The sequence below is a fragment of the Pseudophryne corroboree genome, unplaced genomic scaffold (assembly GCF_028390025.1).
Source record: "Pseudophryne corroboree isolate aPseCor3 unplaced genomic scaffold, aPseCor3.hap2 scaffold_950, whole genome shotgun sequence".
NCBI lineage: Eukaryota > Metazoa > Chordata > Amphibia > Anura > Myobatrachidae > Pseudophryne > Pseudophryne corroboree.
The window spans coordinates 215,210-234,762 of NW_026970530.1; the positions used below are offsets into that span (position 1 = coordinate 215,210).

At 45.7% G+C, this 19,553-nt stretch overlaps 1 protein-coding gene across 1 annotated transcript; it reads right to left on the reverse strand.

Moving 5' to 3' along the window:
- Positions 1 to 14,345: 14,345 nt before the first annotated feature.
- On the reverse strand, positions 14,346 to 19,254 carry LOC135048374 (oocyte zinc finger protein XlCOF6.1-like). The gene has a single exon (XM_063955527.1). The coding sequence runs from the start codon at positions 19,142 to 19,144 to the stop codon at positions 17,870 to 17,872; it is 1,275 nt and encodes a 424-aa protein (XP_063811597.1). The 5' UTR covers positions 19,145 to 19,254; the 3' UTR covers positions 14,346 to 17,869.
- Positions 19,255 to 19,553: the final 299 nt, after the last annotated feature.

Here is a 19,553-nt window from a genome sequence, read left to right on the forward strand (position 1 = left end):
GAACTCAGGAGAGACAGGAAACCGATCCTTTCATGTAGGTCGCAGATAGACACAAAGTCCAGGATGCCTGTGAACCGAACCGGTAGCCTCCTATATACCCCATGGTGCGCAGGGATTGGATGAGTGCAGGAAAGGTGGGTGCGGCCACGCACCGGATTGGCCGCAGCATACTGGCTATTGCAGACTGTCATGGCGGCGCCCACGCCGCGGCCCAGCGGGGACGCGGCGCGCTACACGCCCGCTGTCTCAGCAGTGCTCCCAGGATCCTGATGATGTCCCATGGCAGGAGCATAGGCGACAGGTGACCGCAGGGAGCCAGGACGGAGTCCGCAGCGGCGGACGGATGTCAGCCTGGTAAGTCGATTCCTGACAGTACCCCCTCCTTTAGGGGTGGACACCGAACACCCACGTGGCTTGGAGGGATGAGTGCTGTGGAAAACACGGACCAACCTAGGAGCATGGACATCAGATGAATTCACCCAGCTTCTCTCCTCTGGGCCATAGCCGCACCAATCGACCAGGTACTGGAGACGTCCATACCGGCAACGGGAGTCCAGAATCTTGTTGATCTCAAATTCCACGCCCCGCTGAGTTCGAATCTTGGGACCTGCTGGAAGAGTATTCTGAAAGCGGTTTAGGACTAAAGGTCTGAGGAGAGAAATGTGAAAGGCGTTAGGTATACGAAGTGAAGATGGTAATTTCAACTTGTAAGCCACTGGGTTGATGACACTCTCGATAGGGTAAGGACCAATGAAGCGTGGTGCAAACTTCATGGATGGGACCCTGAGACGAAGGTTGCGGGTTGATAACCAAACCTTGTCCCCAGGTTTCAAATGGGGAACCGCACGTCTCTTGCGGTCGGCAAAGACCTTGTATCGACTGGAGGCTTTTTTGAGGGAAACATGAATTCTTTTCCAAATGGACGAAAACTGGGTCAGAGCAGTAGTGGCAGCAGGAACATCCATATGAGGGAGTTCTTGAAATTCAGGTACTCGGGGATGTTGCCCATATACTGCGAAGAACGGTGTCGTCTCGGTAGCAGTATGGTATCGAAAGTTATGGGCAAACTCAGCCCAAGGAAGCAGATTGAACCAATCATCCTGGGAAGATGACACATATAACCTTAAAAAAGTCTCAAGTTCTTGATTGACTCTCTCTGTCTGCCCATTCGTCTGAGGATGGTATGAAGACGAGAATTTTAATTTAACCTGCATGGCAGAACAGAGGGCCCTCCAAAACCTCGCTACAAACTGTACCCCCCGATCAGATATTATTTCAGAGGGTAAACCATGTAAGCGGAAAATCTCTTGTAAGAAGATTTGGGCAAGTTTCGGGGCAGAAGGGAGACCCTGGAGAGGAACGAAATGAGCCATCTTGGTGAATCTGTCTACTACAACCCAAATGGTATTATGTCCCTGAGAAGGAGGAAGGTCAGTGATAAAATCCATGGATAGGTGAGACCAGGGACGACTAGGGACAGACAAGGGTTGTAACTGACCTGCTGGAGATTGACGAGGAGTCTTGTGCTGCACACATTTAGGACAGGATGCCACGAAATCCTGGATGTCCATTTTCATCTTTGGCCACCAATAAGACGCAGAAAGGAACTTGAACGTCTTCAGGACACCAGGATGACCAGTGAACTTGGATTGATGGGCCCAAGATAGTAACTTGGGACGGAGTTCTGGAGAAACAAAAGTCTTACCCGGAGGAGGAGCTGGGGAGACTTGAGAGGCAGCGAAAACCACGGGACTCAGGATGGAATGTGGCACAGAGTCAGATGTTCCTTCTTCAGATTCCATGGATCGGGATAATGCGTCGGCTTTCACATTCTGTGAACCTGGGCGGAAATGAAGCTTAAAATTAAAACGTGAGAAAAACATAGCCCACCTGGACTGGCGAGGATTAAGGCACTGGGCTGCTTTTAAATAAAGCAGGTTCTTATGATCCGTGAAGATGTTAAACGGATGTTTGGCCCCTTCTAGGAGATATCTCCATTCCTCGAGAGCCAGCTTGATTGCCAGTAACTCTTGATCTCCCACGGAGTAGTTAGCTTCAGCAGGAAGAAACTTGCGAGAATAGAATCCACACGGGTGGACTTTCCCATCAGATCCCTTCTGGGAGAGAACAGCTCCAACCCCAACTGTAGAGGCATCTACCTCCAACTCGAATGGTCTGTCGACATCTGGCTGTGACAGCACTGGAGCAGACATAAAGGCTAGCTTGATTTTCCGGAAGGCTGCCAAGGCTTCTTCTGACCAGTTGGAATGATCTGCCCCTTTCCGAGTCAGGTTGGTAATAGGAGCGATGAGAGTGGAGAATCCTCGAATAAATTTTCTATAGTAGTTGGCGAAACCCAGGAACCGCTGGATAGATTTGAGGGAATTTGGAATGGACCAGTTGGCAATGGCTTCCAATTTCGTCGGGTCCATCTGAAGATCCGATCCGGAAATTATATAACCCAGGAAGGGTATAGAGGGAACTTCAAAGGTGCATTTAGATAGTTTCCCGTAGAGACGGTTCTCACGAAGACGTCGGAGAACTTCACAGACTTGTAGGCGATGAGATGGAAGGTCTTGAGAAAAGATAAGAATATCATCTAAGTAGACAACGAGGTACTTATACAGAACATCTCGAAAAATTTCATTCACAAAGTGTTGGAATACCGCTGGAGCATTACTCAACCCAAATGGCATTACCAGGTATTCATAATGGCCATCTCGAGTGTTGAAAGCTGTTTTCCACTCGTCGCCACTCCGGATTCTGATGAGATTATAGGCACCGCGGAGATCTAACTTGGTGAAGATGCGGGCCCCCTTAACTCTATCAAAAAGTTCGGTAATGAGTGGTAAAGGATAACTGTTCTTGATGGTAATGTCATTGAGACCCCGATAGTCAATGCATGGACGCAGTCCTCCATCCTTCTTTTTGACAAAGAAGAAACCTGCACCAGCGGGTGATGATGACGGACGGATGAATCCTTTCTGAAGATTCTCTCTGATGTAATTACTCATTGCCTCTGTTTCAGGAACAGATAAAGGGTAGGTACGCCCCCTAGGTGGCTTCTTGCCAGGAAGGAGATCGATGGGACAATCCCATTCCCTATGGGGCGGCAGAATATCAGCAGCCTTTTCACAGAAGACGTCTGCGAAGTCTTGATAAGCTGCTGGAAGACTAAGCTGTGACTTTACTTCGGTAGACTTAATGGGACACACTTGGGCTAAGCAGGATTGATGACAGTGTGAACCCCATGAGGTAAGCTGCAACGTTGTCCAGTTGAACTGTGGGTTATGTAGCTGGAGCCAAGGCATGCCCAAGACAATTTCCTGGGTGGCCTGAGGGATGACCAGGAACTTGATCAGTTCTGAATGAAGAAATCCAACTCCCAGAACCACTGGGGTAGTCTGATGTGAAATGTTCCCCTTAGAGATTCTACTACCATCCACAGCAGTAATGTATACAGGACAAGAAAGTTCACAGGTAGACAGACGAAATTTATTTACCGCAGCTTGGGTGATAAAATTTCCTGCAGCACCGCAGTCCACTAATGCTGACGCAGACTGGAGCCCAACGGAAGTTTCTAGCGTCACTGGCAGAATGAGGTCTTGTTGAGAAGGAGCTTGACTGAGAGATCCTAACTTGACTCCTCCCTTACAAGTCAGGATCTGGCGTTTCCCGAACGCATCGTGCAGGAGTTAATTTGATGGCCCGCAGCAGCACAGTATAGGCAAAGCCTCTCACGTATTCTTCTTGCCCGCTCTTCAGGAGATAGGCGGGACCTATTTATCTGCATAGGCTCGTCAGAAGAGGGAGACTGGAACTGTACAGGAGGTATGAACCTAGATCTGCGAGACTCACTCCGAGCGCGTTCATTATTGCGTTCGCGAATGCGAGAGTCCAGCTTAATACACAGGGAAATCAAATCAGGCAGTTGAACAGGAATGTCACGGGTTGTTAGTTCGTCCTTGATCCGATCCGAGAGTCCGTGCCAGAAGGCTGCTACCAGAGCTTGGTTGTTCCACTGGATCTCTGCAGCCAACGTCTGGAACTGGATGACATATTGTCCCATGCTTCGGTTACCTTGACGAAGTTGGATCAGGTCTGCCGAAGCTGATGTTGCACGACCAGGCTCGTCAAAGATCCGTCTAAAGGTTGACACGAAGTCTGAGTAGTTGTTGATCAGAGGGTCAGCACGTTCCCACAGAGGAGACACCCAACTCAGAGCAGAACCAGAGAGCAAGGAAATGATGTAGGCAACCTTGGACCTTGGCGTAGGAAAGTTATGTGGCAATAACTCAAACTGTATTTCACACTGATTGAGAAAGCCGCGACATAATTTAGGACTGCCATCATATTTGCTCGGCACGGGCAGGTGCAGACGTGACACTGGAGCTGATGCAGCCGACGTAGAAGAATTTACAGCACTGGCAGGTGCTGGAGTAACTGGAACAGTAGGTGAGAGTACACTAGGCAGGGATTGCTGCAGTGTATCCAATCGGGAGGACATCCCTTGCAGAAAGTGAAGCATCTGCTGCTGCGCAACCTCTTGACCATCCAGACGGGAGACCAGATCTTGCAAGGCCTCTGACCCCACACTCCGTCCACCATCCGAGTCCATCGATCCTGGACTTACTGTCAGATTGTGTTTGGTCTGTGTCCCCGGAGGGGGCGCTAGTGGGTCAGTGGAGGTGGAAGGAAGGAAACGAGGAGGTTGAATAACGTTCCTGCGCATGAGCGCAATGGTATTTTTATTAAGCAGATGTTATAACAGTTATTGCAGCAGAAATAATAATAACAGGTGGAAAAAGTCAATCACTCAGTAATGAATCTGAAAGTCTATGGCAAATGAATGATAAATGAATTGAGAAATAATATCCAGGAATATAAATCAGAGGAACAAATGTCTTATGGAATGGTTCTGGCTTGGAAACCAGTGCAGGGTTAAAACAGGAAACTTAGGCAGTAGATGATATGGCAAACCTGAGCATAAGCAGGAGTCCGACTCACAGTGCAGGTGATGGGGCACTGGCAGCAGCAAGCTGTGTCACAGGTGGAGGAATGAACACACCTGGAGTCAGTCTTCAACTGCAGGCTGAAGCACACGAGATGGTGATGAGTGTGAGGCCTTATGCAGGTTGCAGGTATTGCTGAGCCTTGAAGTTCCACGGAAGAGTGCAGAGTAACCAGGAGTACAACGTTCTTAGCAGAGAACCAGGAACTCAGGAGAGACAGGAAACCGATCCTTTCATGTAGGTCGCAGATAGACACAAAGTCCAGGATGCCTGTGAACCGAACCGGTAGCCTCCTATATACCCCATGGTGCGCAGGGATTGGATGAGTGCAGGAAAGGTGGGTGCGGCCACGCACCGGATTGGCCGCAGCATACTGGCTATTGCAGACTGTCATGGCGGCGCCCACGCCGCGGCCCAGCGGGGACGCGGCGCGCTACACGCCCGCTGTCTCAGCAGTGCTCCCAGGATCCTGATGATGTCCCATGGCAGGAGCATAGGCGACAGGTGACCGCAGGGAGCCAGGACGGAGTCCGCAGCGGCGGACGGATGTCAGCCTGGTAAGTCGATTCCTGACACACATGATTCTCTGCCCAACGGAGAATCTTTGTGGCTTCTGCCATTGCCCTCCTGCTTCTTGTGCCGCCCTGTCTGTTTACATGGGCGACCGCCGTGATGTTGTCTGATTGGATCAGTACCGGCTGGTTCTGAAGCAGGGGCCTTGCTTGGCTTAGGGCATTGTAAATGGCCCTTAGCTCCAGAATATTTATGTGAAGCGAAATCTCCTGATTTGACCACAGCCCTTGGAAATTTCTTCCCTGTGTTACTGCCCCCCAGCCCCGAAGGCTGGCATCCGTGGTCACCAGGACCCAGTCCTGTATTCTGAATCTGCGGCCCTCTAGTAGATGAGCCGTCTGCAGCCACCACAGCAGCGACACCCTGGTTCTTGCCGACAGGGTTATCCGCTGTTGCATCTGGAGATGGGACCCGGACCACTTGTCCAACAGGTCCCACTGGAAAGTCCTTGCGTGGAACCTTCCGAATGGAATTGCTTCGTAGGAAGCTACCATTTTTCCCAGGACTCGAGTGCATTGATGTACCGACACCTGTCCCGGTTTTAGGAGGTTTCTGACTAGAGATGACAACTCCTCGGCTTTTTCCACTGGAAGAAATACTTTTTTCTGGTCTGTGTCCAGAATCATTCCCAGGAACAGAAGACGTGTCGTCGGGACCAGCTGTGATTTTGGAATATTGAGAATCCAGCCGTGCTGTTGCAGCACTTCCTGAGAAAGTGCTGCCCCCACTACCAACTGTTCCTTGGACCTCGCCTTTATCAGGAGATCGTCCAAGTACGGGATAATTAAAACTCCCTTCTTGCAAAGGAGTATCATCATTTCGGCCATTACCTTGGTAAAGACCCTCGGTGCCGTTGATAACCCAAACGGCAGCGTCTGGAACTGATAGTGACAGTCCTGTACCACAAATCTGAGGTACTCCTGGTGAGGAGGGTAAATGGGGACATGTAGGTACGCATCCTTGATGTCCAGGGAGACCATGTAATCCCCCTCGTCCAGGCTCGCGATAATCGCCCTGAGCGATTCCATCTTGAACTTGAACCTTTTGATATAAGTGTTCAAGGATTTTAAATTTAAGATGGGTCTCACCGAAGCGTCCGGTTTCGGTACCACAAACATTGTGGAATAGTAACCTTGCTGAAGGAGGAGTACCTTGACAATCACTTGCTGTGAATGCAGTTTTTGAATAGCCACCAACACCGCCTCCCTGGCAGAGGGAGTTGCCGGTAAGGCAGATTTTAGGAAACGGCAGGGGGGAGACGTCTCGAATTCCAGCCTGTATCCCTGAGATACTACTTGAAGGACCCAGGGATCCACCTGTGAGAGAGCCCACTGTGCGCTGAAATTCCTGAGACGGGCCCCCACCGTACCCGGGTCCGCCTGTGAAGCCCCAGCGTCATGCTGTGGACTTACCGGACGCGGGGGAGGACTTCTGCTCTTGGGAACTGGCTGTGTGCTGCAGCTTTTTCCCTCTACCTTTGCCTCTCGGCAGAAAGGATGAGCCTCTAGCCCTCTTGCTTTTCTGGGGCCGAAAGGACTGTACCTGATAATACGGTGCTTTCTTTTGCTGTGGGGTAGCCTGTGGCAAAAAAGTCGATTTCCCAGCAGTAGCTGTGGACACAAGGTCCGAAAGACCCTCCCCAAACAGTTATACCCCCTTATAGGGCAAAACTTCCATGTGCCGTTTCGAGTCGGCATCGCCTGACCATTGCCGAGTCCATAACCCCCTTCTGGCGGCAATGGACATAGCGCTTATTTTTGATGCCAGCCGGCAAATATCCCTCTGTGCATCATGCATGTTTAAGACAGCGTCTTTTATATGCTCTATTGTCAGCAAAATATTGTACCTATATTTATAGTATCAATATTATCCAACAGGGAATCTGACCACGCAGCAGCAGCACTGCACATCCAAGCTGATGCAATCGCTGGTCGTAATATAATGCCTGTGTGTGTGTATATAGCTTTAAGGGTAGTTTCCTGCTTTCTATCAGCAGGTTCCTTAAGGGCGGCCGTATCCGGAGACGGTAGTGCCACCTTTTTTGATAAGCGTGTCAGCGCTTTATCTACCCTAGGGGGTATTTCCCGACGTGACCTATCCTCTGGCGGGAAAGGGTACGCTGCCAATAACCGTTTAGAAATTATTAATTTCTTATCGGGGGAAGTCCACGCTTCCTCACACACCTCATTTAATTCCTCAGATGCAGGAAAAACTACAGGTAGTTTTTTCTCACCAAACATAATACCCTTTTTTTTTGTGGTACCTGGGGTATTATCAGAAATGTGTAATACATTTTTCATTGCCTCAATCATGTAAAGGGTGGACCTATTGGAGGGTACACTAGTCTCATCGTCGTCGACACTGGAGTCAGTATCCATGTCGACATCTGTGTCTGTCACCTGAGGTAGCGGGCGTTTTAAAGCCCCTGATGACATTTGAGACGCTGGAAAAGGCACAAGCTGAGTAGCCGGCTGTCCTATGTCGTCAAACCTTTTGTGTAAGGAGTTGACACTGTCACGTAATTCCTTCCATAAGTCCATCCACACAGGTGTCGACCCCGCAGGGGGTGACATCACATTCACAGGCATTTGCTCCGCCTCCACATCATTTTCCTCTTCATACATGTCGACACAGCCGTACCGACACACAGCAGACACGCAGGGAATGCTCTGACAGAGGACAGGACCCCACAAAGCCCTTTGGGGAGACAGAGGGAGAGTATGCTAGCACACACCAGAGCGCTATATACCACAGGGATATCACCTATAAAGAGTGTTTTCCCCTTATAGCTGCATATATATATAATACTGCGCCTAAATTTGTGCCCCCCCCCCCCCCTCTGTTTTTTACCCTTTCTGTAGTGCAGGACTGCAGGGGAGAGCCAGGGAGCAATCCTTCCAGCGGAGCTGTGAGGGAAAATGGTGCCAGTGTGCTGAGGGAGATGGCTCCGCCCCTTTTTTGGCGGGCTTTCTCCCGCTATTTTAATATATCTGGCAGGGGTTAATATACACCTATATAGCCTCTGGGGTTATATATGGTGTAAGTTTGCCAGCCAAGGTGTTAATATTGCTGCTCAGGGCGCCACCCCCAGCGCCCTGCACCCTCAGTGACCGCAGTGTGTGGTGTGCATGAGGAGCAATGGTGCACAGCTGCAGTGCTGTGCGCTACCTTGGAGAAGACAGAAGTCTTCAGCCGCCGATTTTCCGGACCTTCTTGCTTCTGGCTCTGTAAGGGGGACGGCGGCGCAGCTCCGAGAACGAACGACGAGGTCGGGTCCTGTGTGCGATCCCGCTGGAGCTAATGGTGTCCAGTAGCCTAAGAAGCCCAAGCTAGCTGCAAGCAGGTAGGTTCGCTTCTTCTCCCCTTAGTCCCTCAGTGCAGTGAGCTTGTTGCCAGCAGATCTCACTGTAAAATAAAAACCTATATATACTTTCTTTCTAGGAGCTCAGGAGAGCCCCTAGTGTGCATCCAGCTCGGCCGAGCACAGATTCTAACTGCGGTCTGGAGGAAGGGAATAGAGGGAGGAGCCAGTGCACACCAGGTAGTCCTAAATCTTTCTTTAGATGTGCCCAGTCTCGTCTATTCCCCATGGACGTTAGAGAAATAGGGGTGACTGTGGTGGAAAAAGATTTGGGGGTGCTCATGGATAATAGGCTTACAGTACACAATGTCAAAATGCTGCAAAAAAGGCAAGTAAAGTGCTCGCATGCATAAAACGGGGCATTGAGACCAAGGACAAGGATGTAATCCTGCCACTGTACAAATCATTGGTACGTCTGTATCTGGCATATTGTGTTCAGTTCTGGGCACCATATTATAAAACAGATATAGGAGAACTAGAAAGGGTTCAAAGGCGGGCTACTAAACTGATTAAATGGTTAGAGACACTGGAGTACGAGGAAAGGCTTCCGTATACAGCGTATGGAAGGTTTCTTCACGGTAAGGGCAATAAAAATTTGGAACTTCCTGCCGGAGAAGATAGTAATGGCAGACTCTGTAAATGCATTTGAAAACCGATTAGACAAATTTCTAACTGGAAAGAGTATCCAGGGTTATAGCATTTAACACAGTGACATTAATCTGGGAGTGGTAAGAGTCATTGTTGTCAATTGGTACTAAGCATTACATCAGCATGTACATTATAATATGATCAGCTGATCACAGAATACAGGTTGAACCCGATGGGCATTTTGCCTCTTTTCAACCTCACTAATTATGTAACTATGTGACTATTACCTTATATAGGAGTTTAGCCATATTCAGACGCATAGCAAAAGAAACAACAGTAATAATTATTAGACTCGTATGCATTAGGCACATATCCAACTATTCATACTCAAAAGGTAGTTAGATACTTAGTGCTGTATTACCCAGCTCAGGAGAGTGGGATACGACAAGACTCACCTCACTTCCAGGACCGATCAATACGTTAGCGAATGCTGAGTGGATCCAGACATAATAGTGTACACACTCGCCCCGTGAACCTACAGTGAACACAGACGCCCAAGTGAACAAAGCCGCACCAGTCACACAGCTGCCTATGCTGCGACTGGGTCCTTTTAGATACACAGTGTCTCAGATGGAAGCCGAAAATGGTTCATGGGAGGGGTGAGCAGGATGGTGGCCTCATACTACCTCTGGAGCCTATGATCCTGAAGGCCTAGCACGGTGCACCCTAGGTGGCAGCAGCATCAGTGACTGGTAGTCTCCTCCAAAACAGTGCGGCTGTGTCCGTGTTCCCCCTCTAAGCAGAACCGATGCCTTACCTTCTCCCCATGCTCCGGTCACAGCCAAGTAACTTCTGCTGGACTTGCTAGTATATCCGATGCAGACTCCCGCCAAAACAGCACTGTACATGTGGGTAAGCGTTGTCATGACTCGGCGGGGCATTGTTGGAGCTACTCTCTCTAAGGTAGGTGTAAGACGCTTTTTAGAAAGATCACTCAAGAAAAAGACTATAAAAAAAAAATAAGAAAGCTTATAGCTGCTAAAAACTAGAAGCCCTCTTGACCATGGACTGGCTCCTGCCACACCAAACAAAAACTGATTTGCCTGAGCCAGGAGGTGGACGGGCCCACTGCATGCTGGGAGGCCAAAAGCTTTGACCATTTGGTGCAAATCCACTGTCGCATCATCATATCCCAATGTTATCCTGTGGATAACCTGTGGACCCTGCAGGAGAAAAAACTGTTACAGCAGCTGGGAGAGTTACATGAAATGAGGAGCTGGTGCAGCTGGTTAATGAGCTCGAGGATATCACAGGAACTATACAGCAGCTGCAGCTTAGATGTGGAAAGCTGTGGAGGTGGCTCTCTAGGAGAAGGTAGATCTGATGGTGGGTGAACAAGTGCCAGATGTGGAAGCTTCTAGGTACACATTGGGGATCTGGTGGTGGCTGTGGTCTCTCAGGGTCTGGTCTAGGATTGGCCATCAACTATTCATGATCAGGAATCATTGATGGTTCATATCTGATGATAACTAGTTTTACCATCAAAGGCAGAGAGCCAGGTAGTTATCCGCCATCGATAGTAGCTGTGAAGATACTGGGTTCCAAATCACTCAAGCACAGTGGTAGATGAAAAACCAACAGTGGTTTATTGAACAGAATGGGCTATAAACCGCTCAGCACACCTCTGTAATCCAATTCCACATGACAATTCCCACCACAAACTCCTGCTCTCTGGTTAGCTCTACTTATACCCCCAGAAGCTTCATATTACATGGAGTGTGTGTGACTTCTTTGTCTAAGGATCTTACAGCATTGGAATACAATACATATTCTAATCAAGGTGATTACATCAGCCAGAGAGCAACCATGTCTGGTCAGCTCACTGTTGGACAATAGGGAGTAAATAAGAAGGGACAATGGTACCTTATATGACGTATCCTTGAGTGTCCACTGTGGTGGTAGTAAACAATAGAAAACCAGGTCTAACATGAATACATTATCTAAAGTTGTAACAGATAACGTAACACAATTGCATATATTAATATTAAGGTTGATTTAAACACAATATTGGGTGAGCAGTAATGGACATGTTATGGAGAATGAGGAAACAGATGAATGTATAGGGATATGGGGATAAAAAGTACATATCTGACATAAGAAATGAGGCATAGCTATATTGTCACAGACCTCTCATTTCCTCACAGTAGCCATGGGCCAGATGTTATTTCCCATCATTTACAGACTTCTGCGGATGCACCGAGATGCTAGGCTGTCAGCCAGTAGCCCTGCTCCGCTCCGGCTCTTACAAATACTGTGCTGTTCCAGCTGGGAATGGGATGCCCCATCCACCTCACTGATGTGACAGGCTCAGCTGTCAGTCATGCAGCCCCACTGCGCCCACTCTCTCCGTACTCATACATACATGCCTTTCTGGGAGTGTCTCGTCCTGGTTGTCAGTGAGACAGAGTCTCTGGCACAGCTGTGTAATCATGATGTGAGTGTGTGTGCTGAGTAGTGAGTACTGCTAGCAGCAAGTCTCACAGCTTAACTGCAGTGTAGCAGTGTGGTGGTGGTGGGGAGAAGGGGGTTGCTACACCAATGAGTCAAGGAATGGAGTAGTTGGATGGGACTCACACAGCAGGTGGTGAAAAGCTTAAAAATGAGGAGTGGTTGGAAGGGGAAGGAACTGATAGGTTCAGAAGGGATTAGTGAGGGTAAGGACTCTCAAGGGAAATTGGAGTGGGATCCCACAGGTACCAAACTGGGTAAAGAGCAGCTTTTAGGAAGGAAATAGGTGAGCCAGACCCTGTGGTTGTCCCTTCTTTACCTCATGCGGGGTGGATCTTTGGACTCTCCACTTCCTGGGGAGTCTGGGTTCTTCTTGGCCACTGCAAAAGAAAAGAATTACCAGCGCTGGCTGATTATGTATGATTAATAGGTACTATACATCCGAAAGGCTTAGTGAATTAAAAACGACATTTATTCCACATGTAAAAACACATTAAAAAAAATTAAAAAAATTGGGAAATAAATTATTAAAAGTTAGAATATGCCACAATATGCCTGAGTTGATGATTTAGATGTCCACATCAACGGCTAATGACACTCAGAGGACCAATGTCACTGGAAATGTCCATCACTAGCAGTTCATGTGGACATCTAAATCATCAACACAGGCATATTGTGGCATGTTCTAATTTTTAATAATTTATTTCTCAATGTTATTTTTTTTTTTTTTGTGTGTGTTTTTACATGTGGAATAACTGTGGTTTTTAATTCACTAAGCCTTTCGGATGTATAGTACCTATTAATCATACATGATCAGCCAGCGCTGGTAATTCTTTTCTTTTGCTGTATATTTATCCACCAGGGGATTTACCACCCCTCTTACCAGCTGCTATTGACAGCGCTGCCCCTCTCTCTCCTTGGCAACTACCTGGTGGTTCTGTGGTCATCTCAGGCCATGAACCTCCCAGATAAACATGACATGGTCATGGAGATGGGCCTGGGCTCTGTGAAGTAGGTGGAACAAGCAAAGTTGTGTCCCTTCTGAAAGGGCAATGGTGGACATTGTGAATGGTGAAGGGAAGGTTTTTGTCGACAAAGAGGGTTATGCCATATATAGCAGAAGCATGGGTCCTCAGCCTATATGATGTGCCACCATTAATGTGGACACTGTCTTGTCCGACCAAGCTTGATTTATGGGCTTTGTCATTTTTTTAAGCAGGATAAAGGCTGAGTTTTTTTATTTCTGCAGTAGACTAGAATAAGCCCAGATAGTCCACTTCCATTATACCACCTGAATGTGACGGTCAGTGACCACCGTGCCATCACTTACCTGTATGCTTACACAAAACAGAATGATGGAACAGTTACAAGGTTTCTTTACATCTTCTGGGGTCCACTCCGAGATTAGACATTATGGCGTAATTGGAAAAAGATAATTTCTGTGCACCACACCCAGCGCAACAAGCAGACAATGGAGGGCGGCCCTAGGGTCAATTACACCAATGTAAATGCCTCTCCCCAGACACCAAAGTTACAAATAAAAAGGATGGATAGGAATAAGATACCACCAGGCGCCACAAATTTGATAAACAGAATAAGATGGGTATACAATACGTCCCTTATGTAGCTGGATTCAATTTCAGATGACCAGACTTGTCTCCTCATTTATTAATATATTCACATGTGAAATATAAAACAGAAAATACCATCATGTGCAGACAGTATAAAATTTAATAAACATCATGCAAGATGTAAACATGTAATAAGAATAAAAGACGGATGACAGCTACAGTGGAAACACGAAATAATTACCAGATGGTCTGAGAATAACCTCTGCACATCTCACCAGCCAGTCGATCCTGCTTAATAAGGACCAGATTCCTGTTCCCGGCTTCCTGATCCGGGTGGTCGTTGGTGATTTAAGAGCTTGTCTGAGAACTTCTATTGGGTTCTCAGACCATCTGGTAATTATTTCGTGTTTCCACTGTAGCTGTCATCCGTTTTTTATTCTTATTACATGTTTACATCTTGCATGATGTTTATTAAATTTTATACTGTCTGCACATGATGGTATTTTCTGTTTTATATTTCACATGTGAATATATTAATAAATGAGGAGACAAGTCTGGTCATCTGAAATTGAATCCAGCTACATAAGGGACGTATTGTATACCCATCTTATTCTATTTATTAAATTTGTGGCACCCGGTGGTATCTTATTCCTATCCATCCTTTTTATTATGGTGTAATTACTCAGACGGGAATATAAAACAGAATAAAAAATAAAAGCTTTAATGTAATAATTAGATGCAAACAAAAGCTTTTATTATGAAATACAGGGGAGTATCCGCACCATATAGATGTAACATACAACAAACCACCGCAGATGGAACCCGGGTGACTCTAATGCACATGGTAATGTACAGGGTATATATGGACAGGATCTTGTATCAGAAAACACTCGGCACTCCTGATCAAGATGAGTGTCTGCAACAAGTTAGGCAAACTAGAAGTGAAAACACGTTCCTATGGCCGCCATATTGTCGTGCAGCAATACAGATTGTGCAAACTGGTATTAGACATTCACATTTACACAAAGCACAAGATACAAAATAAACAGCAGAAAAAAGACCTAAGCATTTGGGATGTATTATTTAGGAAGTAAATATACAGACGGGTCCTCCGTTATCTTGGCTGGCTGAGGCATTAGTCGCGATCAGGCATACGCAGCGTACCTGGGCGCAAGGAGGCGCACCTAGTCGTAGGAAGGCACACAGAGCGTTTGGCGTTACCTTTGAGTGTAATACCTAAGATCATCCACCAGATGTCGCTTTTATAAATCACCAATGCCCAAGCGTGTGGTCTCCATTAGAATACAATACTAAACTACAGCGTAAGAACTACTTTACTGGTGCATCTCATTACTCTACATTATGCTACAGTATGTCAAAGTCTATGACAGTATATACAGTACAGGTGCAAATAGTACAGCATATACAGATGCAAATTAACGTGTTACAGATACAGTATGGTCTATTGATGTTAGGGATATGCGAGTGTCCAAATTCCGTAGTATTAAGTATAATGGGGAGAGATAAAAGCTCCTCCCTAAGTTTCTGGATGCCAAATCCCTGTGTGTATAGTTTATACAGATGCAAATGAACGTGTTAAAACACTTGTGTATGCAGACACAACTAATGTGTGAAAGGAATAATGTAGCTCATTGACTTTACAGTATGTACAGTGCACAAAATGAGCGTCCGAGTCCCCTAACGGCATAAACAAACACCAATGGGGAGGAATCGCTCTTGGCAGTACTTTTACACATGAACTTGAGAATCTTCCATGCAGTGCTGTGGGCTAGCGATGAAGACTCCGGTCTGCCACGCTGAGTACCGGGTTCGATTCCCAAAGTGTCAATTTTTTTTGTGTTCCAGTGACATTCACTTTATTATTTTTTCTGTGTAATCCATTGTAAAACATTCAACAGAAGGGTACACACAGGTTTCACACAAATCGGGGTAAATCTGCAGGAGTGACTCATTCACTATCTAAAATACACAGCGGTAATGAGCACGTATAGGCATACCAGTAAATATAAATTAGTGTATTCTGACGCAACTAACTGTTCGAGCAACACAGTACTGTAGATCGTCGGCGTTAGAGAATCTGTGTTGTACATTATAAGCTGTTCCTGCTAATTAGTACTCTAATAGAAAAAACTGTACAGAGATACTAAGGACAGTGATTTGGCATCCAGGAACTTAGGGAGGAGCTTTTATTTCTCTCCATTATACATAGAAAGATTAAACTTGCCACTCTACGTTACAAGCTGTTCGTGCTATTTAGTACACTACTAGTGTACTAAATAGCACGAAACCCATCACAACAGTTGCCCAGATCAAGAACACTCTCCAGGAGATAGGTGTATATGTGTCAAAGTAAACAATCAAGAGAAGACTTCACAAGAGTGAATATAGAGGGTTCACCACAAGATGTAAACCATTGGTGAGCAATAAAACAGGAAGACCAGATTAGAGTTTGCAAACAACATCTAAAAAAGCCTTTACAGTTCTGGAACAACATCCTGTGGACAGATGACACAAATATCAACTTGTACCAGAGTGATGGGAAGAAAAGAGTATGGAGAAGGAAAGGAACTGCTCATGATCCAAAACCTACCAGCTCATCAGTGAAGCATGGTGGTGGTAGTGTCATGGCCTGGGCATGTATGGATGCCAATGGAACTGGTTCCCTTGTATTTATTGATAATGTGACTGCTGATAAAAGCAGCAGGATGAATGCTGAAGTGTTTTGGGCAATTTTATCTGCTCATATTCAGTCAAATGCTTCGGAACTCAGTGGAAGGTGCTTCACAGTGCAGATGGACAATGACCCGACGCATACTGCGAAAGCAACCAAAGCGTTTTTTTAAGGCAAATAAGTGGAATGTTATGCAATGGCCAAGTCAATCACCTGACCTGAATCCGATTGAGCATGCATTTCACTTCATGAAGACAAAACGGAAGAGAAAATGCCCCAAGAATAAGCAGAAACTGAAGACATTTGCAGTAGAGGCCTGGCATAGCATCACCAGGGATGAAAGCCAGCATCTGGTGATGTCTATGCTTTCCAGACTTCAGGCTGTAACTGACAAAAGGATTTGCAACAAAGTATTAAAAAGTAAAAGTTTAATTAAGGATTCTGGAAACAAAGGAAGAAACAAGAGAGCGACTATGGTGTAGTATTTTTCAATCAGTTTTGTCTAGTGATGAGCGGATTCGGTTTTACTCAGATCTCAAAACAGAATCTTATTGGCTATCCAAAACACATGACATCTGTAAGCCAATAAGATGCCGTTTTGAGAACAGAGTAAAACCGAATCCGCTCATCACTAGTTTTGTCACACGCAAGAATATTATAGCGTACGGATTACGGCTTGACACATGGCATATCAGTCCCCCATTCTTTAGTCCAGGTTACTACTGGGATCTAAATGCTGCTAGGAGACACAAAGAATCGCTATATAGCGTAGTATATTTCCGTATCTGGGATTAAATTCAGTTATCACACAAAATTTATATGCGTACCAGATAAATAAATATTTGCATATCAGTATGGATATTGTATCCAGGTCTTCATCTAGGAGATGGTAATCAGATCGCCCTTGGAAAATATGTCAAAGCTCAATTCACGAAAACACTGATCTGGGCTGCGACCACATTAAGTAGTAAAGTACTTTTTGTTGAACTGGACGAGCGCACTGATCTACTGATTTACAATATTTGATTTAGGATTGTTTAGTTTGTACCATTACTTTTGGTCCCTTAAAAAGTGGGAGGCACATAAAAAAACCTTTTAATTCCTACACGATTCACCTGATTTTGATGTATATACCCTCAAATTAAAGCGGAAAGTCTGCAGTTAAAGCACATCTTGTTTGTTTCATTTCAAATCCATTGTGGTGGTGTATAGAGCCCAAAATATGAGAATTGTGTTGATGTCCCAATATATATGGACCAGACTGTATATTGCATGAAGCATAGGAGATAGGATTGACCCTTGAGGAACATTGCATGACAGTGATAATTATACTCCAGAAGATTTAAATGGTTCCGTGCTTGGGTAATGTCTAATATGTTCAACAAGAGCGGATTTATTTCTCTCACAGCATGAAAACGGCTTCTCACCTGTGAAACCGCTGATGTGTAACAAGACCTGATTTCTGTCTAAAACATTTCACACACTCAGAACATGGAAATGGCTCCTCACCAGTGTGACTTCTCTGATGTGTAACAAGATCTGATTTCTGTGGAAAACATTTCATTCACTCAGAACAGGAATACGGCTTCTCACCTGTGTGACTTCTCTGATGTGTAACAAGATATGATTTCGATGCAAAACATTTCCCACACTCAGAACAGGAATACGGCTTCTCACCTGTGTGACTTCTCTGATGTGTAACAAGATTAGATTTATTTGTAAAAAATTTCCCACACTCAGAACATGGAAATGGCTTCTCACCAGTGTGACTTCTCTGATGTCTAACAAGATCTGATTTATATGTAAAACATTTCCCACACTCAGAACAGGAATACGGCTTCTCACCTGTGTGACTTCTCTGATGTTTAACAAGGGCTGATTTCTGTGTGAAACATTTCCCACACTCAGAACAGGAAAATGGCTTCTCACCTGTGTGACTTCTCTGATGTGTAACAAGATCTGATTTCTGTCTAAAACATTTCCAACAGTTAGAACAGGAATACGGCTTCTCACCTGTGTGACTTCTCTGATGTGTAACAAGATTTGATTTCGATGCAAAACATTTCCCACACTCAGAACAGGAATACGGCTTCTCACCTGTGTGACTTCTTTGATGTGTAACAAGATTTGATTTTTTTGTAAAAAATTTCCCACACTCAGAACATGGAAATGGCTCCTCACCAGTGTGACTTCTCTGATGTGTAACAAGATCTGATTTCTGTGGAAAACATTTCATACACTCAGAACAGGAATACGGCTTCTCACCTGTGTGACTTCTCTGATGTGTAACAAGATATGATTTCGATGCAAAACATTTCCCACACTCAGAACAGGAATACGGCTTCTCACCTGTGTGACTTCTCTGATGTATAAAAAGATCCGATTTCTGTGCAAAACATTTCCCACACTCAGAACAGGAATACGGCTTCTCACCTGTGTGACTTCTCTGATGTGTAACAAGATTTGATTTATTTGTAAAAAATTTCCCACACTCAGAACATGGAAATGGCTTCTCACCAGTGTGACTTCTCTGATGTCTAACAAGATCTGATTTATATGTAAAACATTTCCCACACTCAGAACATGGAAATGGCCTCTCACCTGCCTTAGCTGGCTGATGAGTAATACGGTTTGTGTTCTGTGTAAAACATTTGGCATCTGTAGAACAGGGAAACTCTGTATCTAATCTCAGAGCTGTAATAGAGTGATCAGGAGAACATTTCCCAGGATCAGGGGGATCAGCTGATAGAGCTTGATGTATAATTGGGGTAATGGTATTATCTCCTGGAGAATCCTGTCTACTGTCATTATCTGTTATTTCACAATCCAGGGATAACATTAGATGTACTTCTGAGATATTCCTGCTTGTGGGTCCATCTGCTGGAAATAAAATACATTAATATATAAAATGAGCAGACAAGACCCAGGATGTTACAGGATACAATATATAATTCTATAACTGCCATTTTCTTTTACCTGTAATCATTGCTTTTATGTTTATTAAAAAAACAAAAAAGCTAGGATGCTTAGACTGGATCAACATGGAAGGCTCAAGTGGGATTACTAGAGGTGACCTGGACGCTCAAGTGGGATTACTAGAGGTGACACAGACGCTCATATGGGATTACTAGAGGTGACACGGACGCTCATGTGGGATTACTAGAGGTGACGTGGGCGCTCATGTGGGATTACTAGAGGTGACGTGGGCGCTCATGTGGGATAACTAGAGGTGACATGGACGCTCATGT

Excerpts from the sequence above, each read along its gene's own strand:
- LOC135048374 (XM_063955527.1), bottom strand. The coding sequence starts at position 19,144 with ATGTTATCCCTGGATTGTGAAATAACAGATAATGACAGTAGACAGGAT.